Below are 27,527 nucleotides of genomic sequence, written 5' to 3' on the forward strand. Positions count from 1 at the left end.
TGTTTAACTCGGCCTTTGAGAAGAACTGCAGTAACTGACAGGGAAAAATTCTGAACAGGCACAATAATATATTCTTTGTTTCTGTTTTTAATGGTATTTTTCCATTTCAGGATGCATTCTACTTCAAGTCACGAAGGCCACAAGCACCACAGATCTCAAACGTTACCAATAATCCGTGGCAAAAATGCACTTTCTAACCCCAAACTGTTGCAGATGATAGACAGTAGCACTGCAAGTAAGTACAGAAATTATTTGCTTCCCTCTGGAATTCTGTGGAGTTTAGATCGGGCTCTGTACAGAACTTTTTATGACAGAAGGTTCTTAAAATTATGAGATCAAAGTTGTCTATTCCACTTTCCAGTTAGGTTTCTCTCCTCCTTTGAGGATGAGCAGAAACAATGCAAGGATATACTCACATTTCTGGTGCAGCCAGTGAAAGTGGCCTCGAATTCCCTCTGCTTTCATCTCCTATAAGCAGTTTTCTTCAAAATACCCCTTTGATTAAATGTACACTTAGAATCCCATTTCTACTGTATGAGGCTTAATGACCAGATTGCGAATTAAATCATCTTTAGCAACATTCAGGAGATTGCTCGTAATCTTGCTTTTCATATGTTGCAGGTACCTCCAGTGAGACAGACATTGTACAATATGTAGACACAGAGGCAAACATTGCTACAGAAGTGTCCCTCACAATCCTTGACCTGCTGTGTCTTTACACTCTGAATCACCAGGTATGTTTTGCTGGTTTTGTTTTCTGTTTGAACTGGTGCCATGTGGGATATGTGGTGGAAGGAAGCAGGCACACAGAAAACTTGGAATGCCCAGGACAGCAGAATAGGGAAATAAGATATGCCAGTCCTCAGTGAAGGTCTGTTAGGAAGGAATTGACTCATAGTATCCAAACTGAATAGAAGGATGTGGAAGAAGAACATATATCCAGGGCTGTGTACAACCCTACTCTGCTTGAAAGTGTCACACATCTACTAATACAACACCTTTTCTGAGTCACAGCTATCCCACTAGATTTCGGAGATTTTTGACAACAGATTTCCAAGCTGCTTATTATCTATATTTCTTCAAGTCAGCAGGTAGATCCTCTGCTTCTTTAAAAACTGCTCAGATTGCTTCAGCAAGCCCAGATGACTTGCTGGAAGGTCTCACAGCCACAATATGGCAAACAGGTCCTTTTACATTTTCGTGTTCCCTGACTGCTACCCTAACCCTTAAATATGGTCTGTACAAACCACAAGTAGCACAGGCACAGAAAGTGCTGTCCTTGAAAAACTGCAAGGAAAGAGCCTGTAGCAAGCTGGAAAAGCCTGATCTGCAGAGACTTTACATTGAGAAAAGCATCTCCCTGGGACCACTCCGATGTCAAGTCCAGCAGATCCTTCTTCTGTTCGTTCACTTTAATAACCAGAATGTCCTGTCTGTGAACTTTTCAGAGGCAGCTCCAGCAATCTGACTGCCAGAATGTGTTGATGAAGAAAGTCTTTGACACACACATGCTCTTTTTGCAAATCAACCAGTCAGCAGCAGCTCTCAAGCATGTCTTCGCTGCCCTACGGCTGTTTGTAGGCAAGGTAACTTTGGTTTTATTCTGTTAGTTGTGCCTATTAATATAATATAAGTACAGCTTGGGGGCAACTGGGTACTTTGAAAGAGTTCTGAACTTCACTGTATTAATACTCATTTCTGACAAAGATGATCTTATTTATTGCTGATTAATAGTAAGAAGTTCACAATATCTGAAAAAATTAGTTCTGGTTCTGAAAATGAAAAATTTATTAAGAAAGAGAAAGTTTTAATGGGAATAGATAAGTAATGTCTAGCTCTTGTTCTATCTGGCTGTATCATTGACTTTCCTCCTTTTACCACTTATGGAAGAAAGCTTGAAGTCCTGGAGGTCCTGGTTTGCAGTATCCAGTGGTGAATGACTGCTGCTGTCCCCAGAGGAACCAGCAGGAGAATATTCCATACACTTAACCAAAAGCTCATCCAAACTAAAACAGCTTTCAAATACTTAGTTTTAAACACAGAAGAGGTCTTGGGCAAAAAGATGCTTATGTGTCAATCTATTTCTTTGCTTGTACTGCACACATGTCAGTGATCATGGGCAGTTTGGCACTGGATGCCAACTGCAAAGGCTGCACAATTTCCAAGTTGTAGACTTAGATGAGATCTTCTTAAAACTAAAGAGAATGTAGCACACAGATAACAATTGCTATGGGAAACTGAGAATAAGCAAGGCTGGCCTCATCTCCTGAATGTTCCTATATGAAACACAAGAGTGTAGATCAGTGGCCTCACTCTGGTTGTTGTCTCAGGGGAAAGGGGAGGAAATCATGCTTCTTTTACTAATGCAACTTGAGGACCTGGGAGAAACATGAAGTAAACCATCCACAGATAGCTTTAAATTACATGCCAGACAGTCAGGAACAGAAGAGCTCTCTGCACTGGGAGAATGAATGTATATCCAGAATTGCCCTTGAAATTTATCCTGTAGCTTTGGGGATTGAATTCTCTCTTCACAGTTCAGTGGGAACAGGGATCTGTTGTGGTTCCTGCAGCAGAACCTCTCGGGCAGTACTTGAGATCTGTGTCCAATGTGTATGTCCTTCACCTCTCCTCACTCTGTCCTCCGTTGCACTCACCCTGTTGATAACAGCAGGTTTGGCTTCTAGAGCCGTGACTTCACTCTCTGTTGCCTCCTGCTGTTCAGAGCCTTAACCTCTGGAAGTTCACTGACTTTGCTACTCAAGAGTATTTTCCTTCTCCTGAACAGCTTTTATAGCAGTGCAGAACTGCCCTCCCTGCTTTTCCTGGTTAGCCATCCTGCATTCCTTGCGGAGAGGCTGCTCTGCTGATGTGCTCGCTGTGTGCCAGCCCCTGGCTGGGTATCCTGGAGGCCAGTTGGATGGCATATGGTGTTTGTGTAAAAATCTGCATGCATCTCTTACTTAATCTTAATTTGCACGTGGGATTACGTTTAGTTTAAACCCTGGTGTGAATGACTATGAGAGAGCTGTTTTTTACTGCCAGCTTAACAGAAAAAATCGTTAACTCGGAATAACTGCACCAAGGCCTGAGAGTAGTGCTGAACATATTCACGCATTTCTTTTCAATAGTTCCCATCAGCATTCTTCCAAGGACAAGCAGATCTCTGTGGCTCCCTCTGCTATGAAATCCTGAAGTGTTGTAACCATAGGTCACGTTCGACTCAGACAGAAGCATCTGCTCTTCTTTATTTTTTCATGAGAAAGAACTTTGAATTTAACAAGCAGAAATCAATAGTCAGATCCCATCTACAGGTAAGCAAAGTGTGAGATCATCATTGTTTAACTGATGTACACTGGTTGCTATCATTATTATTTTCATGCATTGAAGCAAGGCAATTCTCAGTGGCAGCTTGATTTTGCTGCCAAGTGTGAAGTTGGACTGGATTCTCTGCTGTTCTTTGGGCTGTTTAGCTCTGTCCAGGGAGAGAAAACAGCTGTGAATGTGGCCATGTCACCAGATAAATGGCTATTCCTGATTCACATGCATTGCTCACAGCAGTGGGAGCAGAGCTGGTGGAGGAACTAAACAGAATCTGATAGTACAGGAACAGAAATGTAAAGTCCAGTAATAACACAATTACACTGCAAAATGTGAGCAGTGACTGCATTGGAAAGATTACTCACAATCCTTGCCTTCGTATATGCTGCCTTTTTAAGACAGGTATCACAGTGCACTAGCCTGGTACATCAAGTCACACTAAAACAGGGGTTATAAACTATTCTGAAACTCTGATTTTCTTTGCTAATTGCATCCTGTGTTTGCTCCCCCTGTGCAGCTCATCAAAGCAGTGAGCCAGCTGATAGCGGATGCGGGGATTGGCGGATCTCGTTTTCAACATTCGCTTGCAATTATAAATAATTTTGCTAATGGAGACAAGCAGATGAAAGTAAGAAACATTTTTTTTCAATCACTGCCTCTTGCAAAAGGTCAACAATTTCACAGGAGCAAGTGTTTCAATAAAAAAAATTGCTGGCTCTTATTAGCTAGTGATTTATGCATTCATAGTGTGCCTCTCTCAGGCAGTCTGAAATTCATGAAACTGTTTGTGACTCAGAAGCTTAATAACTGAAAATAGTTTTCTTTCAAACAAAAAAGATTTTTATTTGGAAATTGTATTATTTGTTGCTTATTGCTTATTTTGTTCATTTGCCTGATGTCAGAGATGTCCTACATTGTGACTAATGAAACACAATTGCAGTTGACAAACAATTTTTAGTTTACAAACAGTCCCTTTCCTTTCTTCAGTAAATGTGTAGCGAAAACAGGCACAACAGTTGGATTTTGTAATCACTTGCTAACCACCTGAAAAAGGCACTTATCATTTATATGAGTTACCACTGCTATTATGATCATTGTTAATGCTAAAAAATTGTTGAAAAAAGATTCTGGTTTATAATTTTTGCAATTCTTGTCCAAACATTTGTCAACATGCATTTTGCATTTTATACTTTAGGGGTGCTATTCCTTCTCTGAAGGTGACTTTAGGGTAGCTCCACTGAGGTTAATAATAAAGTTAATATAAACAAATGGGTAGATAATTAGCATAAGTAATTTGATGTCTTATTTAATAAGATGCAGTTAACAATTGTATTTGTATTCAAAGTCCAGCTTTGATTTCACAGCACTGCAGTCAGTCACACTGCTTCAGTGACATGCTCATCTCTGCGTGACGTAGAAGAGGGAGCATTTAGTTTCATTTACATTTTCTGGATGTTTTTACTTTTAAACAAAGCAAAGGACGGAAACAAGTCTGAAAACATCAAGTGATTTGTGTGCAATGTATATGTACTGTGGAACTGTGACTCTGCTTCCAAGGCTATTGAATTAGGGAAAGGTGCAAAGGTCATCCATAAGCAGAACTTTAGCTCGTTCAGGGGTGCTGCATGTGACTCTTTGGATGGTTTTAGTGATGTGTTGCTTATCTTTCCCAAAGAACGTTAATTTCCCAGCAGAGGTGAAGGATCTGACCAAACGCATCAGGACAGTTTTGATGGCCACAGCCCAGATGAAGGAGCATGAGAAGGACCCTGAGATGCTTGTGGATCTGCAGTACAGCCTAGCAAATTCATATGCCAGCACACCTGAATTACGCAGGACGTGGCTCGAAAGCATGGCCAAGATTCACGCGAGAAATGGAGATTTATCAGAGGTAAAGTACTTAAATGATCGGGAAATCCATTTATTTGTCTTCAGGCTGAGATGTTCTGATGAAAAGGGCTTTGAAAGGCAGACAACAGTATTCATTTTAAGAGAATCATACAGTATCTCTCATATACTTGAAATTAGAGGAATACAGGTTTGAACAACACCCAGAGATGTGATTTGCTCATCCCATTGCCTGATCATGACTACTGAGACATGCTTGAGCAAGACTTGGAGCTGTCTGACAGGGAAGCTCTGGGCAGTGTCACTTTGGCATTTCTGCTGTTTAACCCTAATGGGCACAGTAGCTGTAGTGTAGAGGGGGTTATGAGCAGTGAATCACTTACATAAAGGATTTTATTCTCCCCACTATGGCATAGAAAAGGAGCTTTGTTTATATTGTGTTGTCTTGCTCATCAAAAACTAAATGGGTGATGCAAAACTCCACTGCATAACCCAGGAATATCGTATTTATTAAGTAATCTTAAGGCATTTCTTGAACAAATCTATGTATTTACATAAGACACCTAGTGAAATTAATGCTCCAGAAGGATTTCATTATTGAATCCTTTATTTTCTTAGTTAGTTTTGTCTTCCCTTTTCTGCATCAAGACTTGGCAGTGGTGAAAGTATGTGCTCCTTATCACATGTAATCTGTAAGTCATACAGTGCACTTTGACATATGCTGGTCTCTCCTTACAGGCTGCTATGTGCTATATTCATATTGCTGCTCTCATTGCAGAGTACCTGAAGAGAAAAGGTAAGATCAACATATTCAAAGCCAACTATCTATCTATAAACATTATTGTTGAAAATAAGTTTGGGCTATCCTGCTTTCCTTCCTTATGTATAAAGTGTTCGTAAAGTAGCTTGAATTCTTTCCAAATATTTTATTTTTAAAATATATAATAAATGCTAATCTTAACACTGGAACAGTGAAAGTGTGTGTTTTGTGTAAAGAGGGTTAATTAAATGTTTAGCAAGCTAGTGCTAAAAGAGAATGCTTCACTTGTTAGTCTGTTGTTATTACGTATGCATGTATTAACACATACCAGTAGCAGTATACTAATACCATCTTACACTATCATAGGTTACTGGAAAATGGAAAAGATTTGTACCTCACGTATGCTCCTGGAAGATGGTCAAGTCTCTGATAGTAATGTGTTACTAACAACTCACAATGGAGGAAGTGAGTGCTCTAACCGTGCCTGTTCATGGGTCAAATAACATCATTAGGAAGTCCAAACTATTGTTCTCCAACTGATCTGGAAAAACACCAACCAAAGCAAAACTATTCCTAGTGCATGCTGAAGGCTGTAATAGAAAGCAAGCAGTGTTGGAAACGTGTTCTTTTCCTGATGCTCTTTGGCTGGTTTGATGGATTGCTCAGAATGTCTCTGGCTATGGGCTTTTTCAGCACGAGAGCAGTTTGCTCTTCATTGGCAAGAGAAATCCCTCTCGGGTCAATTGGTGTTTAGCATGCAAATCCATGTCCAATTCCTTGGCTATCCAAAGCTGGGAGGGCAAGGGGGTGGAATTAATATCTGGTTATCCATATGTAACTTAGCATAGATAAAGGTTTTTTAAATCTGTGATGCTTATTAGAGAAATAAAGTGCAGGCTTAAATTTTTTAATGCTTCTATGCCAATGGTTATGTGATTTATGAAATGTGTATTTCACAGTAATTATCTGCATGAGATATGAGGAATTTCCACAATGAGCAATTTCTAGGGTCAAGGGCAAATATCTGGGGAAGAGGAAACTGTTAGTTTTGGAAAGACCATAGTTTTTCACTTGAACTTGTCTGTGGGCAAGATGAAAAAAAAAAATACTTTTAGAAGGAAGCTTTCTGTGAAGAGCAGTATTTCTGAGACAGTTCAGTAGTGGTAAAATACTGTGCCTGAATAACAGATTACAGTAGGTGGAGTGAAGGACCTGGGTCATTTTAAACCTATGTTTAAACCATTTTCAAAACCTGAAGGAGGGGTTTTAGCCTCCTGTCTCAGTGTGTGTGTGGGTTAGCATTTTTAATTGCGCCATAGTAGCACTTTCCTACTTTTTTAATTGAACGTGAACTGTGCCAGGAGCTCATGATCTCCCCTGGCAGGTTTACCTCCCCCGCTCGAGAGTGGTAGTGAAATCCTCGTTGGTCAGACTTCCCCTAATCTGTGACAAGCAGTGCCTGTGCAAGTTGTTTCTGCTGCAACCACTGCACTAAGGCCTCAGCTTAGCAAATACTCCATGTGAGCTCAGTTTCATTCCTTGTGAGCCTTCCCATCAGCAGCTTCTGCCTCCAGCCTGAGCTTTCTAAAAGGGAGTTTTCAGTTGGGGCTGTGGCAGGACAAGGACATCAGCTGGCAGCAGCTCGAGCCCAGCAGAGGCACAGCGTGGTCTGGAACAGCCACGTCCCCATCAGCTGTGGGGATCCTGGGGGACTGTGCAGGTCCCAGGGTGTAGGTTTCACGAGTACAAAGTGTGTTGCCTCAGCCTGGGAGGGTAATTCCTGTGCACACGGGAGCGTAGCTTGGCAAGGACTGCCAGCACTGCACAGCTCAGGAACCAGAACACTAAAGAGAGGAGGACCATTGCACCAGGCAAATGTTATCATTGCCCTTTGCCTGGACAGGTGGATTTACATCACTGACAAAATGTGTAATAGTCTCATAAATTCAGTCAGCTCCATTTGTGCTTCTCATTACTTGGGCTGTGAAAAAAGTAACTAATCTAGTCACATGAAATCAGCTCTGTTTCAATGGCATCCAGCAGCTTCTTGAACTGACTGGTTATTCCATCATTAATGGACTTTGTTATGACTTGCCCTTCAAGGCTTATTTTCCATGGGATGGCCTGCTTTTCTGAGTATTACCCCCAACATTAAAGAAGAAGGAGCTATGAAGGAAGACTCTGGGATGCAAGATACTCCCTATAACGAGGTCAGCAACATTAACACTTGTATACCTGTTCTTATTAAGAGAGTGCTACTTCTAGCGGATGTTTGTGCATGTTACAACAAATTACAGCGAGTGCACTCAGGCAGGATTGAAAGGTGCACAGCTTTTGAGTGAAATGTCACAGCTGCTGTATTCAACAGCCAGGACTGGTGTTGAGCTAACAAAAACGTCAAGTACCAGAAATGGAAGTCAGGGCAGGGGAGAGCCCACAAAGTAAACCTATTCTTCTGCATGGCGTGTCAAGTATTCAAGTATTTTCATGTTACTATTATATCAGGGTTTTTTTCTGAACAAAGCTAGGTCAGCAATGCCTGATTAAACATTGTGTCCTTGCAATAAACCTTAACGTAGAAGTTCCAGAATAAAAATGAAGTAGTGGGTATCTGCTTTTGCTGCATTGCTATTAATTAAATGCCACCAGCTGTCAAGTCATTGAACTGTTTGTGTTTGTGAAATTGCAGAATATTCTTGTGGAGCAGCTGGAATTGTGTGTTGAGTACCTGTGGAAGTCTGAGAGATATGAGCTTATTGCTGAGGTTAACAAGCCTATCATTGCTGTTTTTGAAAAACAGAGAGACTTTAAAGTAAGTTGGTGTTTGGGTTGGTTTTTTTTAATTATCCTAAAGCAACAGTAAAGATCAAAATTTTTAGGGGTAAAAGGAGTGCTTTCTTTAAAAGGAATGTTTTCTTTCTTCCAGTCTGCAGTCTGTAATTTTTCCTTTTAATGCTTTGTGCTGTGAGAAAAAAAACCTCTGGTATCTTACCTTCTTCTTTTCAGCATCAATACAACAGTAAAATTAAAAAAAATAATCAAACAAACCTCTTGTCTTAGTCAGTGGATGTGACTTTTTTGCATGTTTTTTAAACCAGGAACACATTTGCATTGTGTTTAAGTTTAGAAACTACTGATAAATTGCCTGATCTCTTCACAATTTCAGGGTTTCTTGATTTCTTATTGACTTGGTAATTCCAGTACATAATGGATGAACAGATCATCATCTCATTTACTGATTTTTCCAGGTTTAAAATTAAAGAAACCCAAAGTGGTAGGTAGAAATAAGCTGTATGCTGAGTAAGCAGGTCCTCATATTTTAACTTGTCTGAAATTTGGGTTCACTGTGCTAGGAAAATGCTGTTTAGTGGTAATTGTGGATAGCATATCTTTGCATGGAACTGGGAGCTGACTGGAGTTGTTGGCACCTTGCTCTCAGCTGTGTGACTGACACTTGGGTTCTCTGACCCCTTAGTAGGTCTTTACCCCTGCCCAATAGTGGGATGGTTCTCTTCCTGGGTGACCCTGTACCCAAAGGCATCCAATGCCACAAAACTGCTCAGGAGATCACAGAAAGCTTGAGATGAATCTTTAGTGACTGCATACAAGGTTAAACCGTTCCCTTAGCGGGTACAGCCACCTTGGCAAAGATTTGGGAACCGTGGTTGTGCAGAGCTGCAGTGGCATTTCCCAAAATATGCTCTCACCTTCCCTCCCTCTGCCTGTTTGCTGGTGTAGAGGCTGTCTGATCTGTACTACGACATCCACCGCTCGTACCTGAAGGTTGCAGAAGTTGTGAACTCTGAGAAACGTCTCTTTGGGCGATATTACCGCGTTGCCTTTTACGGGCAGGTAAGTCAGCTTGTGTCCTTTTGTATCCACAGGTTCCCAGGTTTCAGCCCTGTTCTTCTGTTCCTGACGTATTTCAGGGAAGCCAAAACAGGGAAGCGCTTGGCAGTGAGTCAAGGGTAGGAACTGTCTTGTGGGTCAGACTTCCCAGCAGGATTTTACTCGGAAGAGAGAGCACTCAGTTGCCTCTGTGTAAAACGCTGCTGTGGATTTAGTGGTGTAGTGGAGAACAGAGTTATTTGTATGTCAGCTTTAGTTCTTGACTTCATCAAGCAGAACTGAGACTGAGGCAGGGCAGGATTTTTCAAACTAAAACATAAAAAAACCCCACATATAAGACATTTTTTTATACATGGCGCTCTCCTCTGATAGAGCTTAAAGCAGAGCACTACGTAATAGATGTTTCATTGTGTTTTTCTCTGACTCCTCCTTCCAGGCCACCTCTGATTCTGTGCAATGTACTGTAGAATAGTTTTATTCCCTCTGCTGTGCTTCAGCATCCTTGAAGCATTATTTTGTGCTTTCTTCCACCACAAACTAGTGTAGCAATCCAGCATGTTCCTTTAAGTCCTGGTTTTGGCAAGCATACAATTTCCTGTATCGTAAAATAATAAAGTGTGTAAACAACAGATTGATGTGAATCATTCTGTTTGCTAATTAGATTTTAATGCAGAAATTTGCTCTTTTCTCCTTTTGATCTTATTCAAGGCTGTGGTAAGTCTAGTTCTTTTGCATGTTTTGTTTAATTCTCCTCACACATCCTTCATCCTTCCCTGTACTCTTACTTAACATTAACTTTCCTGTGCTCTCTGTTCTTTGGTTCATGGCAGATGAAATAATGTTGTTTCATTCATTGTTGCATCCTGCAAACTAATTTTGTTTGTTCAGTTAGCTGAACTACCAAGCTGTATCTGTTGTCATGTTGTGTGTGTGCACTGTGGGGCCCAATGCTGCATCACCTCATCTCAGTGGAAGTTTCCCTCACCTTCACTGGGATTGGGATTGGACCCCTTCTTTCTCTGTTGAAAATCTTGGAGTAGCATTAATGCTGTTTGAATGCAAGCCTGCTTTCCTGGCCTGTGCAACAGCTCCAAAAAGGAAGGCTGTTGTGTCAGTCCAAGATCCATGGCAATGATAACTGGAGCACTCTGGGCAGGCTGCAGCCACCACCCTGGTAGTCCCTTGGAGGAGCAAGCAGATGGGGAGTCAGAGGGAAGTGGTGGCTCTCCTGGCTCTTGGGACAGATTAGCAAAGCTGGACTTGCCAATTGCAAGGAGAAAGTGAGCTGAACCTGAGGAAGGGCAGAGTTTTCCTTACAGCTGATCTTCCTCCAAACTGGGAGCAGCACAGGGGAAAACAGGACTCTCCTCGTTGCAGCTTCTCGCCAGGGGCAGTGGCTCTCCCAGGGGGTAATTTAGCTGAAGCACTTCTGCTGAACTGGGTTAACATCTCTGTTACACTGCAGTGACTTTCCAGCTGCCAGTGCCATAAGGGCAACTTCATTTAAACAGCTTTAGTGCTCTAAAGCGTATGACTCTTTCACAGCTGCGTGTTGCTCCCTCTGTTCCCTGGTGCCCCCAGTCCCTGAGCTCTGAATACAACAAGAATTCCTTTTCAGTCATACAAATACACTATTCTGTAAAATACCCAGGGGTAGATACGTATGTAAGCACACACATATTAAAAAAAAGTATTATTAAATATATACACTTATACAATAAACATTTTTATCAGTTGTGTAAATAATAAATATTTACAAACATATGTTTTATTAAAATGGAACACTGCTGTTCCTTAACTGAAAAAAAAGCTGCAGAGAAAGCAGATTAAAGGACAAAAGAATAATGTAAATACTGTTTGCAGCAAGAGTTTTGGGGGTTCTTAGTGGAAAAAGAAGACCTGCAGCTGCACCTGAAAACCCTTCTTCACTCAAAGGCAGAGACAGCATTCGGTTGCTGCATTGCTACTGGTACAGGGACCCTGCACAAGGATGGTTTGAATTAATGTGGTCCTCAGGGAGGATGCAGTTGACTATTTTCACCAGCAAGCTTTATTTGCTAGCTCAAAAAGCTGGATCTCATGGCAGCTGCTGTTTTAGACTGTGAAGTCTGTTAAGGGCCTTTGGTGACAGCATCTTATTGCACCCCCAAGTGACCACAATAGCCAGCACCTATGATTTTATTCACAGATGAGTGTTTGAGAATTCAGTATCTTTCTTGAATTAAAAGCCAAAAAAGAGATGTATCTGTTAAGTATATTTATTTACACTTCAGGTGTATGTCTGAAGAGCAGAAGATGTCTCCCCTTTTCCAAAAGTGATAGAACAGCTGTAGCTTCCCTTAGCAAAGAGGTCAACATGCTCATTTACCGTGGGAGGAGGTGCTCACCTGATACAGGCAGGGAAGGATCCATTAGATGCTAATTCTTGGCACGTAAAGCAGATGGTGTGTGTTCTTCCAGCAAAGGGCAGAGAAGAGTCCAATTTACTGTGAGCACCAAGGGCTATGTCTAGGGGTGTATGGGGAGGAAGAAAAGCCTTTTCAGAGCTCCCACAGTGCTAGCCCTGGGTCACAGCTTGCCTCCCTGGAAATCAGAGCACAGTGGAAGCCAATAACCTACTGTCCAGGAGGTCATCTCCGTTCCATTACCTGCAGCTGTAATAATTTTCATCTGTAAGGCTGTGTTGTCCTTGTAGGGCAAAACCGGCCAGTGTGAAAATAATCCAGGGATATGCATCGGTAATGTAACCTTAGCTGCTTAATATTTTGAAATCCTGAAATTGGAGGATATTTGGATTCTGAAAAGTATTTAATCTTACTTTTTCAATAGTCTTTGCCAGACATATAGCATATGGCAGACATGATTATTTATAGCTCACAATTAACTTCTGCTTGTCACTTGTCAGCTGAAATACTGTAGGGAATATGTGCTTAAATGATGTCTCTTGCATTAGAGATAAGACTAAATCTGTTAGTTGTTTGTTTTCAGGTATTTTTTTTTTAAGTAGAACTATTAACAGAGATATCATCTTAGTGTGCCATGAAGCATCAGCACAGAGATTTGGCACTTGCATATAAACATTGTGTTCCAGCATGCAAACATAGACTGAATCAGGGTTTAAGAGCATAAACTACATTCTAGCTTGCTATGTGATTAATTTGGAAAACATGAGGTTTTTTGTTGAAAACACTGAATGCTAAAAGAAAACAGATGTCTTTTGACAGAAACAGTCCTGAGTAGCGTGTTTAAGTATGGTTGCATCGAACTAATGAGGTTTTCCCACATAAAGCAGTTTTGCTTGGGTGGAAACAGGATGAGAAACCAGATTATGATCCTGCAGATCTTTTCTCAGTTAAATCAATAGAAATTTAATTGCCTGCCCCGCTCAGTAGATGTTTATAGGGTGTCAAGTTTGGAGCTTTAGATTTGTTCTCTAATTACCTGTGAAGTTCTTCATATCCCTACAGAGTTTAATTGATAATGTTGTTAAAAATTGTGCAATGTGGGAAGGTCACTGTGAGACTGATTAAGATACTGTCAGACGAGCTGCTGTTGCAGATATTAGTCATTGGTTTCCAGTAATGCCCACAGTGCTCTTGGCACTTGCCCTTTATTGCCCCTTGTCCTCAGTGAAGGAGAAGCCACACTTATTTGTTAATAATAATAAGATACACTTATTTGTTAATCCCTATTGAAATAAAGCTTAGGGGTGGGGTTCAACCAGCATTGAAATTTACAACTATTTTTTTTTTAAATTCTGTAAATTTTCTGTGAAGATTTGCCTAGTCAATAATTTTAGTGGCCAAAGCTGAAATACACTTCAACATGAAAAGGCTGGATTTTGCATGAGTACCTTCCAAAGAGATTTTGGAGATACCTCTTGACTTCATTAATTTCTCCTTCTCTGCTTTTCAACAGATGGCAGTTTGCCTAGATATATTGTAGAAGTGTCTGTCCAAGCCACATCATGTTAAATTTAAAGGGCCTTGGGTCTGGCATCATTAATGCAATCTGCCTTTCCCCTTATCCCTGCAGCTTCAGGTGTTTTCCTCTGGGTCACTTTGCATTAAGGTGAAAGGAGGAGGCTTTGAGTGCAGCTGCAGTGGTTCACATCCAGATTTCATCAGCAGCATATGAAATCCTAAGAGGAGGGCTGGTGCTGCTCATGGCATTGGGATAAATCCAGTCCTTGTTAACGGGGCACCTGCTGCTTTCTGCTCAGCTGGGAGAGCTTCTCCCAGGGTGTTGATGTACATGTTCATCATGTAGCAGTTGAATGTCTCACCTGCAGGGGATGCAATGCTGTGTTAATTTTCAGAGGTCGGCGTTTCTTCTGAAGCCTGACAGGTTCTTGTTCAGCATGTCAAGTGAGCCTTTCATTAAAGCTATGCCAAGTCCACCCAGTGTCTTAAGTAATGACCTTAACAAAATTGAACTGTTTTTTCGCAAAGGAACACACTCTGTGTGTCTTTTTTTGCTTTTCTTTTTCTTCTCAAATATAAATAACTTACTAATTGTCCCTGAAAATGCCGCAATTCTATACGACCTTTAAAGGCGCCACCAGAATTCCTCTTCAGCTGCCCTGAAGTGATGCAGAGCAGTTCCCAGTTGCTCCCCATGCCATGGGCACGGGCAGCAGTGCCCAGCCCTTGCCTGCACATGTGGCTCCCAGAGAAGGGTGTGCTGGGTGTGTCATGCTGCACACACCCAGCTGAGCTCAGCATCCAACAGAGACTGTTACACCCATGTGCTGTTAGCACCAGTGCTTCTCAAATAGTTAATTTTTAACCAAATGATTCAAATTTAAAGATTTTTTTTTTTTAATGTCTGGTTTTAACCCATGAGGGTTTTGTCGTCATAAACACATCAGCATTCTCAAGAAAGCCCTTTGCTCTTTAAGCAGCTCAGTCTCTTACATGAATAAATGCATAGGAGTTGTTTCCTGGGTAGCTTTGGAGGCTGCAGACCAGTGTAAATGCAGACCTCTATGTCTGCTAGGACTGGAGAGAGGTAAGGTTTTAATTTAGGTGCTAGAAGTGGCCTACTGGATGCTCTGGTGGGTATACAGGCAACCTTGATTCCTGATGTAAACACCTTGTTTAGGCTTTGCCCTGCCTGTTGTGCTCACTGTATCCTTCCATTTCTTTCCAAACAGGGTTTTTTTGAAGAAGAGGAAGGTAAAGAGTACATCTATAAAGAACCCAAATTAACAGGCTTGTCTGAGATCTCTCAAAGGCTGATGAAACTTTATGCAGACAAGTTTGGAATAGATAATGTGAAGATCATCCAGGATTCCAACAAGGTATGAAAGACATGCAGTTTTGCACAGGGGAGAGAACTGAGTGTTGATGGCTCAGATTTTGAGAGCTGTGTTTAGAATGAATGTCAACTGAGTGTACGTGTAAAGTACTGTGACCCAGCTTGACGACCAAAAAAAACCTTACAGCGTGGCAGGTGCTTTATGGAAATGACAAGTGTTATAGCAGGGCCCCCTGGTCAGCGGGAGATGATCAGCCAGATGTTTGCTGCAATACAGAAGCAAGTTGTTTTCTGTCTCATTTAACTTTCATCCACTTTTGTCAGTGGCTATATTCGAAGGTCCAACTGTTCTTAAGGGCCACTTGGTTAAATAGCTTTGTATTCATCTGTGATCTGAATGTTACATTTGGAAGTCTCAGTTTTTATCAGTTTGGCTATGACAGATAAAAGCATCAGCAATGTAATGGATGCACTGGAAGCTCATCACACTGAACATAATTTTATTGTGCTTGCCACCTACGCGCAGGTCAACCCCAAGGACCTGGATCCAAAATACGCCTACATCCAGGTGACGTACGTCACGCCGTTCTTTGAAGAGAAAGAGGCCGAAGATCGAAAGACAGACTTCGAAATGCACCACAACATCAACCGCTTCGTGTTTGAAACGCCGTTCACGCTGTCAGGGAAGAAGCACGGAGGGGTGGAGGAGCAGTGCAAGAGGCGCACGATCCTGACAAGTACGTTTGCTTGGCTGCTCCCTGCCTCCCATCACTCCTTTCCCAGCTCAGCCCAGCAGTGCATGTCGAGTGCCAGGTGTTCTGCAGTCAGGGGGCACGGCATGTTGTACAGGATGATAAGTCATCTTTCCAGAGCCGGCAATGTGCTGTCTTGCAGACCTGCTGACCGTCCTAGGGAAAGTTATTTTCATTCGTGGAGTCATCAGCTGCCTTATTTTTCCTTATAATTGGCATCTTAACTGTTCTTGCACTGATGTAATTTGGGAGTGGTTCTGCTTGAGGCAGCTTACCACTCAGAACTATTGTTCTTTTAATAATAAACAAGTCAAAGAAAAAGACAAGTAGGGTGTCTGTTCTGCTAAGAAGAGTAAAACTTAGCAGATAGAAATTTTTGTTCAAAATGGGAACAAGATACATTATATAGAATTTTTTTTAAGTGAGAGGTAAGATTTCAATCAGTGTTTTGAGACAGGAATGTCAGGAGCACCTAGATATGCCTGCTCTTACTGAGTCATATTAAACTGAATATTTTTAGTTTCTTATCATGATTGAAATCTCTTTTTAAAGAAGCATCTGTCTTGAGACTACTACTGAAACTTGACATGCCTGAATTTTGATGTAAGAGAAACTGTCCGAGGTGGAGGCGTTGTTCTCAGGGGCAGCCTTGGGCAGAGAGGCTGATGTTCACAGCAAAGGCTCCCACACGAGGGAAAATCCAGTTCCCCACTGACTTCAGTGCATCTGCTTCCCCCAAAGGACAAAGTGAGAAAAGCTGCTTACAGTGCAGGCATAGTCACCTTAAAGTTTTGTTCTGGCAGGTCAAGGAAGAGGTCCTGATGTCTGAAGCTGTCTTGTTACATGACACAGTTTTGCTTGTAAGAAGAAGAAAGGAGGAATAGCTTGTGTGGGGTTTTTTTAAGTGCTTGAGCAGCAGTAGGTGTTTTGAGATCTATATTGACACAGGTAGTTTCACTGACTTGAAAATGCAGTTATGTTATGGTCTGTCTGGCAAAAACAGAGAAGGTTGTTCTTCCAGCAGGTTATTTTCCCTGGGTTATTACATGCTGTCATCAGCTCCCACTGCTCTCAGCCTGGCTCCATCTTTGGCACTAAGCAGGAATTTGATGACCTCCTCTTCTCCCCTGCTTTTCCCTCTGGCTCACCTAAGCGCTTTTCTCTAAGGGAAACATCCTTTTCTTTTCTTTCTTTTTTCTCCCTTTTTTTCCACTCCTGTTTGATAAAATCATGTCATTTTCATTCGCTTCTTAAGTAAACTTCTGTGTTTTTAGTTTGAGAAGAAAGTGAGGCTTACCAGTATGACTGGAGGAGCAGTGGAAGATAATTGTGCTTGAGTGGCTGGAATGGAGCCTGCACAGCATCTCTGCTCCAGAGCCTGCTGGGCAGAGGGCAAGTGCAGTCTGCCTGAGGTCTTTGGTTCACCGGCTCTCTGCCATGCCTGGCTGTGACTTGTGCTTCCAGCTCTGGAAGTCCTGAGTTTCCTGCTCTCCAAAGAGACAGCCACCCTGTGGACTGGAGCTCATTTAGGTCTGAGCTGGCTGAAAGCAGATGCTAACTGGAGAAGGATATACATGGAGTTTGGGAGGCCTTCCAAAGCATGTGGGGTGATCAGGACAGAGTGGTAGCTTAGATTACACTTAATGCACCACAACGGTACCTTTGCCAAGCTCTGAGATCCATTGAAAGGTTGTGGATGGAAGTAAAGATGAATAATTCCTCTCTCAGGTGCTCAGCCATGCCCAGGAGAACCGGGTTCCATCATGGGCCACAGTGACTTGGAAAGACAAATGCTGTCTCTCCAAATGTCTCTTCCCTTTCTGCCTCCGTCCTCCAGCTTGAAACATGTTTGATGGGATGTTTTGAGCTGTTTGAAGTTCTGTATGGGCTTATAATTTGGTGCTTTAGCTCAGAAGAAGAAATTTGTGGAGCCTACAGTCTCAGCAGTGAGAACCTTTTGCCACTTGCACTGTGACAGAGCTTGGTAGCAGAAGATGGTGAATTCAAAAGGAAATGCTCTTCCAACACCAGGTATATCACAATTCAGTTTGGACCTGCTGTGTCACTTCCACTCGTCTGGTGTTGAAAACTTATTTCTTATGGATGGATGAAGAATTTGGCAAAGTCAAAAGTTAATCCTTTGGCTTCACTGTTTTGCTTATTAAGTGGTCTCTTGTTGGGAGAGTTCTCTGATACATTTCTTTCCTTTGAGTAGCCAGTCACCTGTTTCCTTACGTGAAGAAGCGTATCCAAGTCATAAGCCAAACCAGCACAGAGCTGAACCCTATCGAAGTGGCAATTGATGAGATGTCCAAAAAGGTCTCAGAGCTCAACCAGCTCTGCACAATGGAAGAAGTGGACATGATCCGACTGCAGCTCAAGCTCCAAGGAAGTGTCAGTGTCAAGGTAATGGCAATTTGCTTCCTTTTTTCTCCTTCTTTCCAATGCTTTTACCTAAAATCTTATGCTGATTATTATAATTTCAGATATGGTTTGTCTATTTCATGTATTTGGTCATATCTTGTATTCTAGTCCTGTTGGATCCTGCTCTAAAAATATAAGGGAATGGAAAGCTTTCCACTGGTCTAGATCACTACTGGATATATGTGCAAATATAACTATTTCAGTCAAGTCTTCTTTAAATAAATGTTAAGACCTTTCTAAAAAGAAAGGTCACTTGAGAATACAGCCCATCACACAGCCAAACTTGCAGATTCTTTAATGGGAGTTTTGCTCAGATTGGCTGTGTCATTTTCAATTTAGGAAAGCTGGGACTGGGGAGAGGTACATGTATTTCTGGTACCCTCATTAAGATGTCTTCAAACAAATATGTAGCTGTCTAGATGCTTAACTAGCTGGGGACTTACAAAGGCCAGCAGGGATCTACAGCTTGTACAAGGTTGACCAGATCCCTTTTCTTCAGCAAAACTCTTCAGCTTCCATCCAGGCTACAGGAGGAGTGAGGTGATGTTCTTCTCACAGGCTTGGTTGCCTGAGGCCAGTCCCCAAGCCTTGGATCACAAGAGAAATGGCAATGGAATGGCTTGTTCCCTGTACCTAAGCTGTGTGTTTTTCCCCCAGGTAAATGCTGGGCCAATGGCTTATGCTCGAGCTTTTCTTGAAGAGACAAATGCTAAGAGGTATCCTGATAATCAGGTCAAGCTTCTGAAGGAAATCTTCAGGTAAACATTAATTTTAGGCTTTTCACCCCCTCCATAATACATGCTCTGTATAGCATGAGTAGATGTGTCACAAAAAATCAGGCTGAATTGAACCAGCCCAATTTACATCTGCATTTACCCTATCTTACAAATCATCCCCAAGAAAACATTAAGTTTTGGGCTATCCTTGTAGCCTACATTCCTCTTAATCTGAGAATGAGTTCTGAGATTCACTTCCAACGAGGTGTAATTTGTAAGGGAGAGAATAGATACAGTGCTGTGCATATATATAGATAGATAGAGAGGTTTTTTTTCATTATTACAAAATGTGTGTGGTTGGTTTTTGTGTTTTTGTACTTGTAGGCAATTTGCTGAAGCATGTGGACATGCTCTTGATGTCAACGAGCGCCTTATTAAGGAGGACCAATTTGAGTATCAGGGAGAGATGAAGTCTCATTATAAGGATATGCTCAGCGAACTCTCTGTAGTCATGAATGAACAGGTCAGTTCATCCATTTTGGTGCTGGTTGGGCTGAATGAGGGTGGCTGATTGTGTCTTCTAGTGACAAAGGAAGCTGTAGAGCGAAGTACTAGAAGTAAAACCTCACAATGCAACTGTCGCTGAGAAAAGAGTTTACTCCTTTGTTTGTTTGTTTCTTCCCCTCTCTCTTTGTTTAAATCCAGGTATATTATCATTATGGGGTTTTTGTTTTCATTAAATATTGAGTGATCCTGCATACTAAAGTGCAATTTAAACGGTGCTTAATTATATCTCTGCATGCTTATGTGTAGACCACCTTAGACTGCACCTGAGAAATAGTTCCTCTCTAGCAGTTATGCTGCGTTTCCAGGTGCCTGCAGCATCCATAAGCACTGTTTGTGTAGAGTTACTTGTTTTAACCACTGATGGCATCTCACAGAAGTGTCTTAATCGGCACCCCACTATACCGTGCTGCATTATTCATCTTCACATATGAAGAGAATAAGGACTGATTTGAATTTTTCACCCATTGTTGTACTTACTGGGGAACTGATCAAGTTTTTCCACTGGGTGTAAAGCTCATAATTTCTGGGAGGCTTGGTGTGTGCCAGGTTGGGGTCGAGCTCAGTGGTGGTTTTGCTGTTCTGGGAGTTGTGCTCCCTTCCTGTTTAGGTGTACAAAGATTTGTGAACCTCAAACATTCCAGTGATTTTATCATAACTAATATTTATCACTGCTATATTAAGTATGTAAGTATTAAGGAGGTTATTTGTTGCTCAATATTCATGCCTCTCCCATGGGAGTTATTTTGGCCATCCAGTCAGTACCACATGTCCTGTGTGAACTCCTGTTCACCGCAAGAATGGAAGATGAATGTTCAACTTGAACAAGGCATGAGCAGCCCATGAGTCTCAGCATTCATAAAACATTTGGAGAGTTCTATTAAATGCTCATTACTTGTATTTATATCAGTGAGCTCTGAGTTTTCTTCATGTAAATGAAAATACTATATTATACAAAATTACTTGTACAAAACAGGGCTAATATGTAAAGTTAAGAGTTCATCCATCAAAAGTCAAAATTGTCATCTGTTTTACCGAAATCATCTGAACTTGAAAGTCCACACTGAAAACCACTCGCAGTCCTGTGGGGAAGCCTCAGAAGTGCCAGCCCAGTTTTCCTGGCACCGTGGCTTTCTGGGAAAACTCGACTGCTCTTGCAGTGAGCACATGAACTCCCTACTTCTGAGCTGAGTGTTGCCTCAGAGAAATCACATGCTATAAACTGTGGCTGAAATATTTATCTCACAGTTGGAAAGCTTGAGGCTCTCTTGCAACTGCGCTGTGTGCTTTACAGCAGAACTATTTGCCATCTTTCCCGTTGTCGTACTTAAGAGAGCTTTGTTTCTCACCTACAGACAGTGACTCTTTCATCACCATATGTTTTTCTCTTTTTTTGTTTTGTTTTGTTTTTCTTTTCTGACAGCTCTGTCATGGTCCTTGCTTATACAGCTTCTCTTCTTCCCTGTCTAACATTTCCCTCAATACTATAGCCAAAAGTGGTATGTTCATTTTTCTTACATCTATTTTTTTTTTGTTCTTTTAATGTCATGTACTTTCCTCACTTGCTGGTTTTTCCTACCAGGTGTGTTTGTTTAGTTTCATGTCTAATGACTCCCTTGCTTGGGGAGTAACAAAAAAAACCCGAGTGCCACGGTTATATATGTGATGTGTTGTCCATGAGCAGTGTTGATAGGGCCTGTTCTTTAGGATCCTAGTGGTGAACTTTGGGGAGGCCAGAGGGGCTGCTCAACAAGAGCCTCCTAATACAGAAGCTGCCCACGCTGCTGCCTCAGGCACTGAAGCTGAGTGGTCACGTCTGCCCCAGTAATAGCTGTGGTGTGGTTGAGCTGCAGCCCTGACCAGGAGCAGCTGGGGGTTGATGGGGTTAAGATTACACCTGGAGCTCTGTGAAGGGGAGAGGTTTCTCTTCCGCCGTTGATGCTGCGTGTGAGTTTTCAAAACGTACGTGACTTCTCAGTTGTTTGTATGAGAGCTGTGGGAGTAAGGCAGTTCAGGGAACCCCACAAAGCACCACTCTGCAGAAGCTACTCACCCCAGTCGGGCCCCATTTTACCCCCAACAAAGTGAGTGCCATCCCTGTCACAGCAGCCTCCATTTACTGGGCGAAAGTCCCTTTCCTCTGTCAGATCCTTAGCGTCATTGTGCAATAAATAAAAAGTGGGAAATCTTTGGTTAGACAATGGACACTTCAGACACCAGGCTATTCAGATTGTCTCTCACAGTGGCTTTTTTTCCCCCTTTATTTACGAAAAGATTGCCTACAAGGAGGACTCAGCAAAACATCAAGGGATGGAGCGCACGTATTCACGGGTCATCCATAGAGCCAGCTCGTCTGTGCCAGCAGCAACCACTCCAGCAAATCCTGATGCTTGACTGCAGCGTGGGGAACATAACGGCCTCAGGAAGATCTGGGGTGGAAGGGTTGGGGTTTGTTCTTTGTTGTTTGGGTTTTGGTTTTTTTTTTTTTTTCCTTTTAGATTAATAGTACTGAAAATTAAGTCGATCACGGACAATACCAGGAAAAGGATTTTGTGGGTTTAGATTTTAATTTATTGGAAGTCTTCACGGTGTTATTTTTAAAAATGCAAGCTTGAGAATTTTTTTTATTTTATTGCCCCAATATTTGCACATTCCCTATCTTTTTTTTTTATGTTGTTTTCACTTTTTGGTTTTGAGCAGCCTTTATTAAGCCAGGCTGATTACGAAATTCCCATTGAACAGATAGGTACACAGCAAACCCTAAGTTTGCTATAAATTATAATATATCTAATACTAAGTCCTAGTATACATATATTTTAAAGGTCAGAGTGGATGTTTTATAACATTTAAGTATATTGCAACTGTAAATAGAAGATGTGTAAAATATGTCATTTTTACAAAATTTAAAAAATATCTTTTTAGTTAATTATGACAGTACTAAGAATATGGATAACATTTCAGTTACCATTATATTAAAATATTTGTGTATGTGTATAAAAGCGTCCATAAAATTTTCTCTTTGAAGGTCTGTGAACTCACTGATTCCCATGTCAGCACTTTCCAGAGCAGTGGAGATCAGGATGCCTTCTGCATCCCTGCTGTCTGTTGTGCTATGGATGCTGACACTTATGACCATCTTCAGAACTTGCCTTCACATTCTGTCCACAGCCTCAGACTGAGGCCACCCTGGGAAATGGCCTCGGTGTAGCTCTCCTGCTTGAGGCCAAGAAAACTCTGATTTTCCTTTGAATGTCATAGTCCCAGATTTTGCCCAGAGCACTTTGGGAAACTGTGCGCCTCTAGTGAGATATTTGGTTTGGTTTCTCTGTCATGTTGGGATGAGGTGGAGCAGTTCTGCCAGCTCTTAGGAGTTCCCTTTAACTTCAGCGTTCCCACATTCTTTCATGTTCATTCACAGACAATCCCTGCTCATTGTGCCTATGTGTTGGGATTCCTCTCTCCTATGCATGCAATCCCCATGATTTTGTTAAGCTGGGTTTTTTCTCTTTAGCTCTTTTTCCCTGGAGAAACTCTGGTGACTCCCCAGAGGCCTCCACACGATCACGAGTATTTGTTCAGGGCAGAGGCCATGTGATGTCTTTCTACCTGGGATTATCAGGAGGATTTTTCTGCTGTGTTTCCTCAATCTGCCCTCCTGTCTCTTCCAATAACAGTCCCAGTTTACAACCAATGAATTTCAGCTCAAGTTGTACCCTAGCCCTGCCTGCCAAGCCAAGGATGGCATTTGAATTCCCCCCATCTCTGTGCAAGGTAGAAGTGCCACCATCCAGCCTATACCCGCTTGCTGGTGCTCTCAGCACTTGCTGCTGTCCCACTCTCAGCAGATCAGGAGTTTCCAGAAGAAATCTTTGCTAAGGGTTGAAACCCACATGGTGTCCTTGCCTGATGGGGGATGGAGGGGAAAGGTTGGGACAGGCACCCCGTGGTTTGGGATGGCCCTGCCCCAGCATTAGTGCAGAGACAGCCTGAGCCCTCACCTGGGACTTGGTAAGAGCCCAAGTTCTCACCTGTGCTCTGCACACGAGCATCAACCACGTGGCTGGATGGGGAGCTGAGCGCCTTCCTCATCCTCACCTGGACAAGTCCAGCTCTGCTCTTTGGACTCTGCACTCTTCAAAACCAGTAGTCTACTGAAAGGAATGGTTTCTGGCCCAAATGTTAACTGGCTTTCTACCACATATATAGTGGTAGGTAAAGTCACCAGCTTGTTTGTATAAATGGTAGGAACCAGGAATCAGTGGTGAGAGCGGGAATGTGCTACACAGAGAGGTAAGTGGGCATTGAGTCCTCTTGTCCCTTGGTTTGTTGGTCTCCCTGGACTCATTATGTGTTCATGATGATTTGTGTTTATGGATGGGTACTTCAGAAGCCATCGAGGTGATTTGGAGACAGACTGTCCCTAATTAATGTTCGCAAGAAATGAGCAACTACATCTGTTGCTGGGCATCTTTGGGAATAACTAGATTGCAAAAGCATGGTTTGCACCAAGCGAATGTTGCAGGATGACACCAGGCTGGTCTGAAGCCAAGCTGTGGTCTGTGAAGCAGAGGTAAGGAAATCCCTGGATTATTTTCTCAATAGATTGCACACAAAATGAGTTTCATGTGTCAGTCCAAGGGCTGTTTGGTTTATTTTAAGCAACCAGCTCTGCAGCTCCCTCTGGGTTTTGAAAATCAAGCCCGTATTCTGGCGTTACCTTATTGCTGGTGTTAAGAGATGCTCAGCCTTGAGTGTAGCTGGGTCCTTGTTCCAGATGGCTCTTCCTCTCTTGCTGTGTTGAAGCACTTTAAACTTAGTCGGGTGAAAGCAATTAGCAAAAACATGAGCTTTGAAACAAGGCTGCAGCAGGGAGAGAAAACAAAGCATTAAACCATGGATGGTCCCAGCGTTTGAGGGGAGAGAATGAGAGAAATGCAGGGGGCATGTCAGGCTGTAGGATGATTACAAAGACAGGGTTTGGCCCTTTACCAGGATAAAATTCAGCAAGACAAACAGCAGAAGTCCAATGTGTAGGCACTGATGCTGTAGGAAAAGGCTCTTCATACAATTGCTGCTTTTTAAACTAAGGATTATGCAAGGTCTGCACTTTTTTTTTTTTCCTGCCAAGAGCTCCCCTTTGAGAGTCCTTTTGTCCAGGGCCACCACAAGATCACGGTCAGATGTTCTCAGAGCTGAGGTTTTCTCCAATAAATTGTTTCACAGTATATTCTTACTTACATTTATTCCTCCAGCTGGAGGAGGCTCATCCCCCTGCTGCTGCAGGCAAAGCTGGTGAAAGATTCCCTTTCATCTGTGGAAGGAGATCTTCCTGTGTCAGACTCAAATCGAGCTTCTTTAAAAACTTTTCAGAGTGCAAAAGAAATTATTCATGTTTGTTACTTAGTGGAAGCTCTCTCAACACCCCAAAAGGAGTTAAGTGTTATACATATTTTATGTTTAATCACATCTTTAGTGACACCCAACCACAACCAAAGGCTTAAATTTCAATTAGAGGGGAGATGTATTAAATGTTTAATAGGAATCATTCCTTGCAGGGTAATTATATCTTAACATTCATTGGAGAGATATTACATTGGCAACATAGTGTTCATCTGAACAGGAATATTTAAAAAAAAAAAAAACACTTTATTTTTGGATAATATCCAAATGAGAAATGGGAGGAGATGATCTGTACCATTCATACTCCTGACACACTCCTCCTATTCTGACCATCCACAGGCCTGGATCTGGGAAAAAGTGAAATTACATCCATATATAGCTTTAAATGGGGCTTTTTGGATCTCAGCATGAAAACTGTTGTTCCACATGTGCTGAGAAGCTCCAGGCTGCAGTACCTTTTACTTCAGTTTGAACGTTTTTTTGAACTGGTAACTGACTACTCAGAATTTCAGCTGTAAGTAATATGGGAGGGTGAATCTTCAAGACAAAGAACATCTTTAAAGTATCTGCTATTGATTTGAATGTGTTTACCAATTTTTAACAAGTTTGGTATGCATGCAAAAGATTTTTCTCATAATATTTAGATAATCACAAAGATAATCAGGGTCACACGTTCACAACAAGCAAATTAAAGCCACAAAGTGAGCTTTGAACGTAGGCAGTTAAAATCAAAGGATGTTAAAATCAAATTTTGAATTAGAACAGAGAAATGGGATTTGGAGGAAAGCATTCAGAACTGTAGAAAAAGAAAGAAAAGAAAAAACCCAAACAAACTATGTTTGTTTTTTAAGAGAATTGTATTGAGATAAATAAAATTAATCCCAAAGGCAAAGAACAGCCAAGCCCATGTAGAACCTATGACCATGACCAGGAAGAACCTTCAGCTTCATCATCGCTGCATCCTCTCTGCTTTTGCATGAGCTGCTCGAGCAGGAACCACTTGGCATGGACCTCTTGACCCCACATGGGTTTCCTGCTCCTTCTTCTCCTTTCCTGCCATGGCATGGAATGGGCAGGTTTCTTTTTGTTTATTTTTGGTTTTTTGCTTCTGCAGTGGCCCCAAGGACATCCATCCTGACAAGAAGAGGCAGGGGCTCCCTCTCCGGTGAGCACTCTCTGCGCACCAGTGGAAAGAAAACCTGCTGTGGGTCTTCTGGGCTGCAAAGACGTTGGGGGTCAGCTTCTGTGCAGCAAAACATCCACTTGGCTTCGGCTCCCAGGTAAGCCCTGTGACGGGAAGAGCCACTCTGCCTGCTCCGCACAGAACACGGCTCATGAGAGAGATCAAAACATGAGCACCGAGTTAGGGAAAGCAGGGCAGGATCTCCCAGAGACCAGATGTGCTGGAGCAGTGCATTTTCCAAGCTGCCAAGTCGGGAGCATTCAGATTACAAGGCATCAGGATCGTTAGCCCCTGCCTCATTACAAACCCTGTGTAGTGGCCATCCACACAGCTCTGTTCCCACTGCCTCCCTCAGGGCTACGTCCCATCTTCCTTCATTCAAATATAGAATCCCTCTTACTGGAAAACACAACTGAAATTTTTCACAAATTAAAACTGAAGAGAATAATTTGAGTTGGAAAAAGCAGGCGAAACTTTGGGAAATACCAAACCGATGCTTTTGTTTCAAAAATGACTTAAATCGGGGCTGTGCTGGAGTTTACTCCAAAGGAGACTGGTCCCTCAGGCTGTGCCCTCCCTGTGGCAGCCCCTGGCAGTGCTGCTCACCCCAGCAAGGGGGGCTGCTAAACCAACCCCTCTTCCTGGTGCAGGCAGCAGCATAAACAGCAGAAGGGAAAGGGACACTCGGTACCATTTTCGGAGTAGAATCTGTGACAGGATGGGGTTCACCCTGTGTGGAGGGAGTGGGAAGCCAGGCAGCCACAGAGACCGGGATGGGCTCGTGGCCAGCAGCAGAGGATGCAGGCCCCAGTTTGGGTGGCCACAGCTCTCCCAGTCGGAGCCTTCCAGCATGTCTTTGTTTGGAGTCTGCAGAGAGCGGCTCTGGGCAGCCATCAGCTGGTGGAGGAAATGAGAACATTATTATTCTATTCAAGAAAAGCCCAGCACAGTTCCTTGGTGAAATATGAGCTGTGGAAAACAGCAAGTAACTTTCCTTCCTCCCAGTCATGTGTTGGAGCATTTGGAGATGGGGAAAAAGTAAAAGTGAAACCAGCAGGGTTAAGGGAAGGCTCTTGTAGTGTCTGGATTGTCAGGCAAGAGAGTATTGAGTGGCCTTTAGGCAGAATGGTAGAGAGCTCATCTTGGAGAGCCTTCTAGCTTAGTAAGTGGTATGTCTATGCCATATGTATAGCCTCAAGATGCAAAAACATTGATACCTAAACAGTTCTGGCTCATGGTACTGTGGGAGGAGGTGCTGCTGACCCTGCAGGGAAGCTGCGCCCAGCAGAGAGAGGTTTGGAATCAATCCTGGGCAGCCACCTGTGTCCCATGCCTTCAGGAGCATCTGTGTGTGCCTTCAGGAGTGTCTGTCTTTCAGTAATGAGTGTCCTTCAGACCGTCAGGAGTCGTAGCCCACATGGGATATGTACACAGTTGCTTGTAAAGCTTTC

At 42.4% G+C, this 27,527-nt stretch overlaps 1 protein-coding gene across 14 annotated transcripts in view; it reads left to right on the forward strand.

Annotated features, from left to right (window-relative positions):
* DOCK10 (dedicator of cytokinesis 10) overlaps positions 1-22,496 on the forward strand; it is a 142,235-nt gene extending 119,739 nt beyond the window's left edge. For 8 of the 14 annotated variants that reach the window (XM_050308606.1, XM_050308605.1, XM_050308599.1 and 5 more), the window contains exons 40-57: positions 111-235; positions 622-734; positions 1,449-1,586; positions 3,132-3,314; positions 3,839-3,949; positions 4,997-5,212; positions 5,908-5,965; positions 6,296-6,394; positions 8,033-8,139; positions 8,619-8,741; positions 9,668-9,781; positions 14,934-15,080; positions 15,564-15,774; positions 18,005-18,195; positions 18,871-18,971; positions 19,314-19,452; positions 20,917-20,992; positions 21,768-22,496. In XM_050308606.1, coding sequence (XP_050164563.1) covers positions 111-235; positions 622-734; positions 1,449-1,586; positions 3,132-3,314; positions 3,839-3,949; positions 4,997-5,212; positions 5,908-5,965; positions 6,296-6,394; positions 8,033-8,139; positions 8,619-8,741; positions 9,668-9,781; positions 14,934-15,080; positions 15,564-15,774; positions 18,005-18,195; positions 18,871-18,971; positions 19,314-19,452; positions 20,917-20,992; positions 21,768-21,835 — 2,320 coding nt within the window. In that variant the 3' untranslated portion in view covers positions 21,836-22,496. The remainder of the gene's footprint in view (positions 1-110; positions 236-621; positions 735-1,448; positions 1,587-3,131; positions 3,315-3,838; positions 3,950-4,996; positions 5,213-5,907; positions 5,966-6,295; positions 6,395-8,032; positions 8,140-8,618; positions 8,742-9,667; positions 9,782-14,933; positions 15,081-15,563; positions 15,775-18,004; positions 18,196-18,870; positions 18,972-19,313; positions 19,453-20,916; positions 20,993-21,767) is intronic. The other 6 variants (XM_050308611.1, XM_050308603.1, XM_050308612.1 and 3 more) reach the window with 2 other exon arrangements.
* The last annotated feature ends 5,031 nt before the right edge of the window (positions 22,497-27,527 follow it).

This window comes from Myiozetetes cayanensis, unplaced genomic scaffold (genome assembly GCF_022539395.1).
Source record: "Myiozetetes cayanensis isolate MyiCay16 unplaced genomic scaffold, myiCay2020 scf13, whole genome shotgun sequence".
Lineage (NCBI taxonomy): Eukaryota > Metazoa > Chordata > Aves > Passeriformes > Tyrannidae > Myiozetetes > Myiozetetes cayanensis.